Source organism: Solanum tuberosum, unplaced genomic scaffold (assembly GCF_000226075.1).
Source record: "Solanum tuberosum cultivar DM 1-3 516 R44 unplaced genomic scaffold, SolTub_3.0 scf00616, whole genome shotgun sequence".
Lineage (NCBI taxonomy): Eukaryota > Viridiplantae > Streptophyta > Magnoliopsida > Solanales > Solanaceae > Solanum > Solanum tuberosum.
In genome coordinates, this window is record NW_006239534.1 from 46,654 (window position 1) to 57,415 (window position 10,762).

A 10,762-nucleotide genomic window follows, 5' to 3' on the forward strand; every position below is an offset into this window, starting at 1 on the left:
ACCTTATAAGAGTAACATTATTATTAGAATGTCTCGTTTCTTATTTAAACAATATCAAGCTTTAATAACAAATAAAGTATGACAAATAGTAGTACTATATGTTTGTTGAGCACCATTTTACTAAAAAAATGCTAATTTTTTATGTATATATTTGACTTAAATATCACAAATACAAAAGAAATTTTTTTTTTGAATTTTATCGATTCATTTGATATATTTTTAAAAAATCATGGATACCCCTGCCATCTATAGATTTATAACCTTTTTCCTCACATCTAATCTTTAGAGGGGTAGGCTTCTATAAATTTAATATAAGGATAAGAGATAATAAGCATCCGATAAAATAATCGAAGTGTACGTAAGCTAGCTTATAACAATATTTTAAATTGAGTTACCCTGGTGATTTTTGAAAAGTTCCATTTTTGCCCTTTAAACTCCTCACGGTGCTCCAACCCTATAGTAATTTTAAAGTATATTCAAAAGCTGTGGGGTGGGTTGGGTGGATGGGGGTAATTGTGGATTTTTTTTAAAAGAACAATTAGGACACGTGGAGTCCATCAATTACACCTTAAATTTCTCGTAATAAAAAAAGTCAAATACAAGACAATTAGCTAACAAATTTTAAACATCTCTAACTTTTTTTTTCTTATCACATATATAAATGTGTTTTTTTAATGACAAGAAAAATTTGCAATTGCTATTCTTTGGGTGCGAACAAAGTAAAACCCTCGCTTTTATACAATAACTCGCAAAAACACTAGAGAGATAACCACACTAGCAAGCCCGGTATGACGAGCTCGACCCAAAAGGCAAACCCCTTGCTTTCACTGGCAAGGGGTTTCGACTTTCGACATTGAGACCTCCAACATGGAAGTTTCAAGTCCAAATCACGGAACCACCCCGAAGGGTATATAAATGTGCCTTTTAACTTGGTTTCAACTGTCATCTATGTCTTTCAACTTTGGGTGTGTACAAGTAGGCCTTAAACTTGTATAAAACTTAACAAGTAGACACACATGTCCTACGTCACATAATACACGTAGCATGTCATGTAGGACGCCACATATGATGCATGTGTCTATTTATTAAACTTTATACAAGTTTAAGGGTCTACTTGTACTTATTCAATGTTGGAGGACATAAATGTCATCTGAAACCAAGTTAAAAGGCATGTGTCTAATTTTTTTTAAAAAACTAAAGATATAATAGTACATCATTCCACTGCCTATTTATAGTCTCCCATTTCCTCTAATTATGAACCACCACATTTCCATCTCTTTAATTTACACACAATATATTATCAAGAAAATGTTGTCACTTGGTATTTATATTATTGGATCCTTACTTGTTATTGTCATTATACATAACTTGAGATACCCTAAAAACAATGGAAAACTCCCACCAGGTTCAATGGGTTGGCCATTACTTGGTGAGACTATTCAATTCTTTGCACCAAATACATCATTTGATATTTCTCCTTTTGTGAAGGAGAGGATGCAAAGGTAATTAACAAATTTAATATTAGTGTATGTCACTTATGATTTTATTTAAGCTGATCTGTATCGAATGTTTATATCAAATTAGTTCAACTTATAATGATTAAGTAATTGAGGTCTATATATAAACACATGTCATGTATCTATTTTTCAACTTTGATGGGAAAATCAAACCACTCAAGCATTAAAAAAATAAGAATAAGACTAGATATTATTAAAAAATATCTCAAACAGGGTTGGGTTATTAATTTCATTGTAGGAGATGGTATCAAATTTATAGGGTGGACACATTTGTCTTCTTTAATTCTAGCCATGTGGGGTGGAAAAAAAACGTTCGTACTTAGCTATAAAATTTATTTTGTGCATAGTGGGGGTCAAATTATTCATGTAACCAAAAGAACAAAAGAAAAATAGAAAAAAAAAGATCCATATATATGTTTTTATTGATCTCTCAACACGAAATTCAAAATATCTAAATTTTGAATCAGGTATGGACCGATATTTCGAACTAGTTTGGTGGGACGTCCAGTCATAGTATCCACAGATCCTAATTTTAATTACTTTATCTTCCAACAAGAGGGAAAATTGTTTCAAAGTTGGTATCCATATACTTTCACAGAGATTTTTGGAAGGCAAAATGTTGGATCATTACATGGTTTTATGTACAAGTACTTGAAAAACATGGTGCTAAATCTTTTTGGCCCTGAAAGTTTGAAAAATATGCTGCCTGAGGTTGAAAAAATTGCAAATAATAATTTGAAGAGATGGTTAGGACAAACAAGCATTGAGATGAAGGAGGCATCAGCGAAGGTAATTATACAGATGGTCACTCGACTTTTATGTATTTTGTTACATGGAAATTCACTATGATAGTAAGATACTAATAATAATAATAATACTGATTTTTTTTTTATCTAGCTTCGTAATGTATATCTCAAAGAGGTTGTATGTTTTTTTCATATTATATTTGAATTTAAATAAATATAATCTTTTTTTTATTTTTTTTTGCAGATGATATTTGATATAACTGGAAAGAAACTTATCAGTTTTGATTCTGAGAACTCAACAGGAAACGTGTCTGAGAATTTTGTAGCTTTTATAAAGGGATTAATATCTTTCCCTCTATATTTTCCTGGAACTGCCTATTACAAGTGCTTGCAGGTATTTTAAGTTTAATTTCTATGCACTAACAATATCATAATAAGTCTATGATAAAAAGTGGATCAGTAACCTGGAAAATAAAATGGATTACTTACTATAACAAATTAAAAGTAAAATGATCGTGTAAAAGTTTATTACATTATCAGTATTTATAAGTTAAATTCTATATTTATTGAAGTTTACGTTTTATGCACTAATGATGTCAAAATGTTTATATCTTGAGGTTACTTTTTTTTCTTCATTTTTTTACCCCTCCCCTGAAAGCTCCTATCTTTTTGCTCTGTTGGTAACTCGAACTCAAAATCTTAGGATTGAAAATGGAGGATATTTACCACCCGAGCAACTCCCTCTTGTCAATCAGGTTACTTTTTAGTAATAAAAAGTAAAGCAAACTTTATAACAAGCAATATTGATCCATCTATTTCAGTTTATATGACACTATTTTCTTACTAGATCTTTAGTATACGCTTCAAAAAAACTATATGTTTATCACCTTATAACAATACTTCCTATTTTATTGTTAATGAGAAACTTTTATATTCTCACAAATGTACGTAATTGCATATATTTTGACCATCCCCTAGTCCCTAGAAGATCATTTCACTATAATGATCAATTTCCTTAGAAACAGTTTTTTTTTTTTAAAAATATGTTATATTATATGTTCTCTGTAACAGTATTTTGTTATAACATTAAAAAATATAGATCGGAAATATCGTTATAACAACGTTTGACTAAATTTATACAAAGTCATGATTGAACTATCTCTAGAAGGTGTTCATCAGGGAAGAAAGAAGATATTGAAGATGCTCAAGAGAATGCTAGAGGAAAGGAAATCACAACCAAGAAAAGAGCAAAGTGACTTCTTTGATTATGTATTAGAAGAACTTCAAAGTAAAGACACAATTCTCACTGAGACAATAGCTTTGGATTTGATGTTTGTGTTGCTCTTTGCTAGCTTTGAGACAACCTCTTTGGCTATAACTTTGGCTATTAAATTTCTTCATGAACATCCAAAGGTTTTGAAAGAATTAACAGTAAGTGAAACTCATCTTCTTCATCAATTGAACAACATATACATTTACTTCGAAAAAAAGGGTCATTTGGTATTATTTATTGGAAGGAGCCTGATTCGGAATTTGAATTTTCTCAATTTTTAATTTTATAACAGTGACATCAAGTGTTAGTAACTGCGTACATCAAGTGTTAGTAACTGCGTTTTGAAACCAAATTTGTACACAAATATGTTGCGGATCAAATTTACTATTTATTTTTTCGAGTTATATATATAGAAAGATTAATGTTTCTTTGTCTTTAAATAGCTAATCCCCGTAATATTGCTAATACACATATTATTATTGCTGCACATTCTATCATGCATAATGAAATGGTACACAGCTTTCCTATAAGTTACGCCAGAAGTGTCCCTTCTTTTGCGAGTTTTGTATCTGAACTATTAACAAATATTTATCAAAATACGTCTCAAAATTAATGAGTCAGATGTCATGTGGACAAAAATTTATATATGGGTAAAATAAGTTGTCATGCGCCATTTGGCAATATATTTAAACACTTGGTTTAGTCATCTTCAAAGTGTGTTTCAATAAATATTAATTGGTGATACTTTAGATGGAAAATACAGACATCTAATAGTTCAGATAGAACTATACGAAATTTATAAAAAATAAAAATAAATAAATGTAGTTTAACCATTATCTCTATTATATACATTAAAATGAATTGTCCCAATACCATAATCAAACAATCCTAAATGTTTTTCAGGAGGAACATGAGGCAATAAATAGAAGAAGGGAAAATGCATCTTATGGACTTACATGGAAAGAGTATAAATCAATGAAGTTCACATTTCAGGTATTTAATCTAAATTATAATATTGTCCCTTCCAAGTCTAAATAAATTATCATAAATTAATTTTGAATATACATAAATTAATTAATTTCATTGGAAAATGCAGTTTATCAATGAAACAGTTAGATTGGCAAACATTGCTCCTGTGATTTTCAGAAAAGCACTTAAAGACATAAACTTTAAAGGTATGTAATAACAATTCATTTACCACATTTATATAGAGTGTCAAATGGACGGGTTGAGCTATAAATTTAGCTCGATTAAAATAGATTAATTTAATAAATAGGCAAATCATTTACTCGCTCAAAAGTTACTTAGACTTCAAATAAGCTGACATAGACACATTTCCTCTTTTTTTTCCTCACAAAAATCACTTTTATTATTTAAGTTCACAAGGATTTTCAATAATGAAATGACACATGATTGATTAGAATTAATAACAAAAACCCTAAAGCAAATAATTATTTATAACATGTTAAATCACACTAATTATATATAAAAGATCATTTACTATCAGCAAAAATATAAGATAAAATAATATAATAATTATTTATGATGCAGAATATACCATTCCAGCTGGTTGGGCAGTTATGGTAAGCCCTCCAGCTGTGCACTTAAATCCTGCCAAATATGAAGATCCACTTCAATTCAATCCATGGAGATGGGAGGTAAGTTTTTCGTCGAAAAATTATATTATAATCTTGAATATAATTTTCTTTATTTTTTTTATCAAGTATATCTTTTCAAAAAAAAAAATTAGTTATACATTATTTTGAGTTTTCAATCTAAATTTGGAAATAAGTTTTTCAAGTTAAAAAAAAATCATCACATAATTTCAGCAGAAATATATGTTCAAACACAATTTCAATTTTTAAATACTCTTTCTAACTTGACTTCAAAATTACAGTTGGTGATAGTTCAAATAGGAAACACAAAACACCTGATAGTTTAGATAGAAAACTCATAAAAAATGAAATTTCAAATGTATTTTTAACGATTAATTATTTTATTATCTTATAATGAAATGTTGAAATTACTAATAGGGAAAAGAGATAAATGGAGCATCAAGAAATTTTATGGCTTTTGGAGGTGGCATGAGATTTTGTGTTGGTACAGACTTCACTAAGGTGCAAATGGCTGTCTTTCTCCATTGCTTTGTGACCAAGTACAAGTAAGTTTATAAATTTTTGTATATTTATTCGGTTTAAAACTAGATATGCGGTATTCTAAATTAATATCGGTAAAATCTAACTTAAGATGAAATGTGAAGTTAATATCGAAAAAATCTAACTTCAAATATACGGTGTCTATAATTTTATATGGTTGAAAGCTAGACTTTTTTGCATGAACACTGAATTTCTGACACATATAACTGAAGTTCAATCATTCAGTCAGAATTCAATTATTTTTGTCTAAACTTCATATAAGAATGTTTGAATTTCAACTTTATGAAATTTGAATTTTTTTATTTTTTTTTGAAAGTTAGATATTTTTTCAAAACTAACTTTAGTATATACATAAGTATTTTCACTCATGATATCACAATAATAATACTGTAAATAATTTGTATTTTAATCATATACTATACCTGTAAAAATAATTCATGATGTTTCTTAAATATTTGACAGGTGGGAAACAATTAAAGGAGGAGATATAGTACGAATTCCAGGTTTACAATTTCCAAATGGTTACCACATTAAAATTTCTCAAAAAGAATATTAAGGTTCATATCGAGGCGAATCGAGAATTCGAAGATTAAGAATTTCTACAATGATTTTAAATTAATATGTAATAATAATTGAATTCACAATCAAATATTCCTAGATATTTTCTAATGTATTTCTTTTGAATAAAGTTAGTAAATTCGTGAACTAATACGTTTAAATATATTGTAGATCCACCTAGAGTGCATAATCTTTTGCTATCATGTTTTTAAATTATCATTGTGGCTAAGTTCATAATTTTCTCTTTATCTTATGATATTGTTACGTAATAGTAGATTTTTTCTAATAATATGATTGCACTTTATATTTTACCTTTCTCTTCCATCGTCTCTTTTTGTGTCTTATGATATTACGAGGGCCTATCTAATATTGAACAACTATGACAATACAATGTAGTGTTGTTAACTTGCAGAAACTTACGTAAATATACTATATTAAGAAAATATTTACTATTTATAGCAATAATATATTTTTTTCACTTGATCACTTTTAATACATTTATAATACAGTTTTAATACATATTACAAGAGAATGGATTATAAAACACATATAATACAAATTTCATTGATGGATAATACATTTATCACACATTTTAATATAATGTATCGATTTCTTACCAAACAAGCATAATATATTTTAAAACAGTTGTAATACATATATATTGCATACATAATTCACTATTAATACATACCGCAGATTTATCATAGTGTTGCTATGTATGGAAATAAATGGTAATAAATAAAAATATATCAAAATCAATAATTATTTATTAAAAAATATCCACTTTCAGTATGACATTTCAAAAATAAAAGTGTCAAAACATCAATATAAATAAAAGTATGAAAATATAACCTCAAGATTGCAACAATACAAGAGTTGCAAAAAGAAAAAAAAAATGGAAGTTCACAGTACAATAGATTAAAGTTTTTCTAATTTCTTGACCCATCATCCAGAAAAATGTTTAAAAAAAAAGAAAAGAGAAGAAGACAGATTGACCTACAAATCAGAAGAAAGAAAGAAACTTAATGCATTTAAAAAAGATGAAATGGTTTGAATCCTTATACTTGTATGTATTTGTATTCTGGACTCTTTTACTTAACTTTTTGTCAATTGAACCCTTAAACTCAATGTAACTTAGCATTTTAAACTCCCTTGGCTCTGTGTGTACTTCAAACTATCAACAAAAATGACACATCATTATCCACGTTAGATTTAAAATTACACATCATTTATTATTTTTTTATTTTTTTTAAATCATCTTTTCTTCTTTTTCACTCCATTCCTCTTCATTCTTCTTGACCACCCCTCTCTCCATTTTTTTTACATTAAATCTCACCATCACAACCTTTCATTCTGACCATCAATATCACAAAAATTCACCATTTTTCTATATAATTTAATCATTCATAACTTCTGGTCACAATTTTTTACCACTTCATCCATCACTTAAACACCATAAACCTCTTTTCTCCATTATGTCAATAAATTATCACTAAAATACTTCAATATATCTTATTATTTATACACAACTTTACCCAATTCACTCCACATGATTTCATAAGAAACATTTAACAATTACTTTTTACTCACCAAAATTATCAAATCTGTCTCCTCACAAATTGTAGCTTGAATTTATTCCGAATTTGGGGAGAAAGAAAAAGTAAAAAACAAAAGAAAAGAAGAAATTGGTGACTTAGTGGGGAAAACGTAAGAGAAAAAAAAATGGGGAGGAGGTGGGGAAAGAAGATAGAAGTGAAATTAAGTTTGAATTTGTTTTTTGGACTTTTTATTGTACTTTTATTTTTCTTTTAGTTATTTTTTATTTAAATTTTTTGTGTTACGCTCTTTTTATGCGTGAAAACACGCATTTGTTTCAAGTCAACAATTATATTGTCACATAAGCTTGGTCAATGGTCAAAGGGATTTATTATGTTGAATTTCATTGGGTTTAAGGATTTAGTTGACAAAGGGTCAAGTAGAAGAGTCCAGATTACAAACGCATACAAATATAAGGGTCCATCAGATCATTTCACCTTTAAAAAATATCAATCAATGAGAAATAGACGTCTCCTTTCGCCCCTAACGATTATGATTACTATTATTTTTCTTAATAAAAAAATCTTGATTTCATATTTTGTATATAAATCACATTTATTAGAAAATTACATTTATCTTAAATATTTGACATTAATTTTAAATTTAATCAAATTTTAATATAGATATTAGATTTTATATATGAAATTGTCTTTAATGAAAAATATTTTAGGTTTAATAATAAAATTTCATACAATGTCAAAATAACTTCAACTTGGAACCATACAAAATCCAAAAACTTTCATATCACAAATTTACTTTTTGTCATTTTCCTCACTTCAAAGTTAAAGGCATGGCTGCTTTATATTTTATTACTTAAATCTTTTTTTTAATAATCATGTTACACATTTTAATTTCTATATAGTATGTGTTACACATTTTTAATTCGTTATACATGTTAAGATGCTCAATATTATCTTAGGCCCGTTTGGCCCCAAGAATACTTGAAAAAAAATTGGGAAAAACTTGAGAAGTGTGACTTTTGAAGTTATGACTGTTTGAAGTTTCACCAATTTACAACTATTCTTTCAAGTTTCAATCTCTAATTTGGTGAAACTTCAAATGATCGTAACTTTTGCCTTGAATATCCATTTGATGCAAAAAAAAAATCGATCATGGGTATTTTTTTGAGATTTATTCGGTCAACTCCATAATTTGTTTTGCTTTTTTGTATTATTATATTTTTATTTATATAGAATAATAGTCACACAAGGTATTTAGGGAATTTTTTGTTCTAATATTATATATAGTGTCACTACAAAAAAAAACAGTGATTAGCGACAAATCATATTCCACCTCTATTTAACGTGAAAAAAAATTATACTTATTTTCTTCCCAATGCAAAATATTATTAATTATTATAATTGCAAATTAATTATTGCATCAATAACCTAAAATGTTCTTTGATACATGTTTTAAACTGTCAACATTTTTGCAACACTCTTAATATTCTCTCTCATTAGAGCTACTCAGTGAATAGGTATCACAAAAAACAAGGACTCATTTACATTATGATGATGCTAAGACAAATCAAGCTTCAAGGACTTGTTGCATGCTTTTGTATACGCTTCATAGTTTATTGTAGTTTCAGATTTTAAATGTAGGATTTTTTGCAAGTACCAATGTCTCTATTATTTATTAGTGGAAAGTGTAATAGTCTGGATTCGTACAGTTTTGATCAGAATCGCACATTATTTTGATGTTACTATTCGAAGAGGTAGCTTACTGACAAGTTTGCTTGAAATTATATGCCCCTCTATAATATTTTTAATCATTTTCTCCAATAATAAGTGGTGGAATTAAAGTTTGAATGACTATACTACTGAGGATGGATCTATAGTGTTGGCTCATTTGCACTGTTTCATTTAAAAATATACTTAAGACTGATTTTAAGAGTCGCCACTTAATTTTTAAGAAAAATCAAGAAAACTACTTCTTCAAAAGATTAAAACAGAAATCTAATGAAAATATTCAAAGGGGGTTCGGGGTTCTTATTAGCATTTCGGGAAGGATTTGAAAGCACCCGAAATGCCCGCTAATATGTGGTTATCCGATAATTAATTTATTTGGCTAAAATAATTTAACTTAACTCGAATGGCAAAATTGAACTAATCCAGTCATCTCTTAACTTGGGCCTATTTTCATTTTAGGCCTTTGGCCCAATTATTGCCATCTCTGTACCTGTCCTGGACTAAATGGAATTTTATTTCTTTGGGCTTTGGGCCCATCTTTCACCTGTCCTAAATTCTAACAAGATAATAATAAATAAAATGACAAGGGGGCTTAGGCCCAAAATAACAAATTACAACTTTTTTGAAATTGAAAATGGGCCTTTGGCCCAACCCTCCAAATTCCCGATCTGCTGGATATTCTCGTCACTCCGGGACTTGTTCTTCGATTTTATAACTGGCTAACTCAATAAAGGGAATTTAAGCTTTTATGGCCCACTCGAAGTGCAAGGCGATGAAAACGGGAGTTCCAATTGGATTCGATCTGAGTAGTTCATACAAAAATAAAATAAAATAATAGAATCAATGGCAAGTCACACTGTCGAAACTAACAAATGTAAATTCAAACCAAACAAATAATGCAAAGAAAAGTACTAGCTCATGTCTTATTTGAAAAGGTAAATAGAATACTAGCATGGATTAAAAGAAAATGTAGCACTCAAGGCTATTGACAATACACTTGTTGGCATTAATAAGTGACAACAATCAACTAACAGCTAATTTGAGCTTTTAGAAACTTGGAACAATTTTAGGAAAATAGATGTTCACAAAAAGATGCAGAAAACTCAAAACACTTTGAGAATATAGGAACTCATCGCATGGACAAGACCAAGCTGACCAGTTATCGAACTAAGCAAAACTAACTTGAAGAACTTATCGCATTTTCATAGCCGAAGGAATCAGATAAATA

The 10,762-nt window shown here is 28.5% G+C and overlaps 1 protein-coding gene across 1 annotated transcript; it reads left to right on the forward strand.

The window, feature by feature from the left end:
• The first annotated feature begins 1,277 nt into the window (after positions 1-1,277).
• Positions 1,278-6,328, forward strand: LOC102602705 (cytochrome P450 87A3-like). The gene is made up of 9 exons (XM_006366185.2): positions 1,278-1,502; positions 1,985-2,306; positions 2,508-2,657; positions 3,443-3,694; positions 4,440-4,529; positions 4,633-4,711; positions 5,088-5,194; positions 5,570-5,697; positions 6,155-6,328. The coding sequence occupies exons 1-9, from the start codon at positions 1,309-1,311 to the stop codon at positions 6,246-6,248; spliced, it is 1,416 nt and encodes a 471-aa protein (XP_006366247.1). The 5' UTR covers positions 1,278-1,308; the 3' UTR covers positions 6,249-6,328.
• The last annotated feature ends 4,434 nt before the right edge of the window (positions 6,329-10,762 follow it).

What these genes read in the sequence shown, in the direction of transcription:
- LOC102602705 (XM_006366185.2), top strand. Translation starts at nt 1,309, where the DNA reads ATGTTGTCACTTGGTATTTATATTATTGGATCCTTACTTGTTATTGTC. An exon ending in TGAAGGAGGCATCAGCGAAG is followed by an intron (nt 2,307 to 2,507) that starts GTAATTATACAG and finishes TTTTTTTTGCAG; the next exon opens with ATGATATTTGATATAACTGG. An exon ending in CCTATTACAAGTGCTTGCAG is followed by an intron (nt 2,658 to 3,442) that starts GTATTTTAAGTT and finishes GGTGTTCATCAG; the next exon opens with GGAAGAAAGAAGATATTGAA.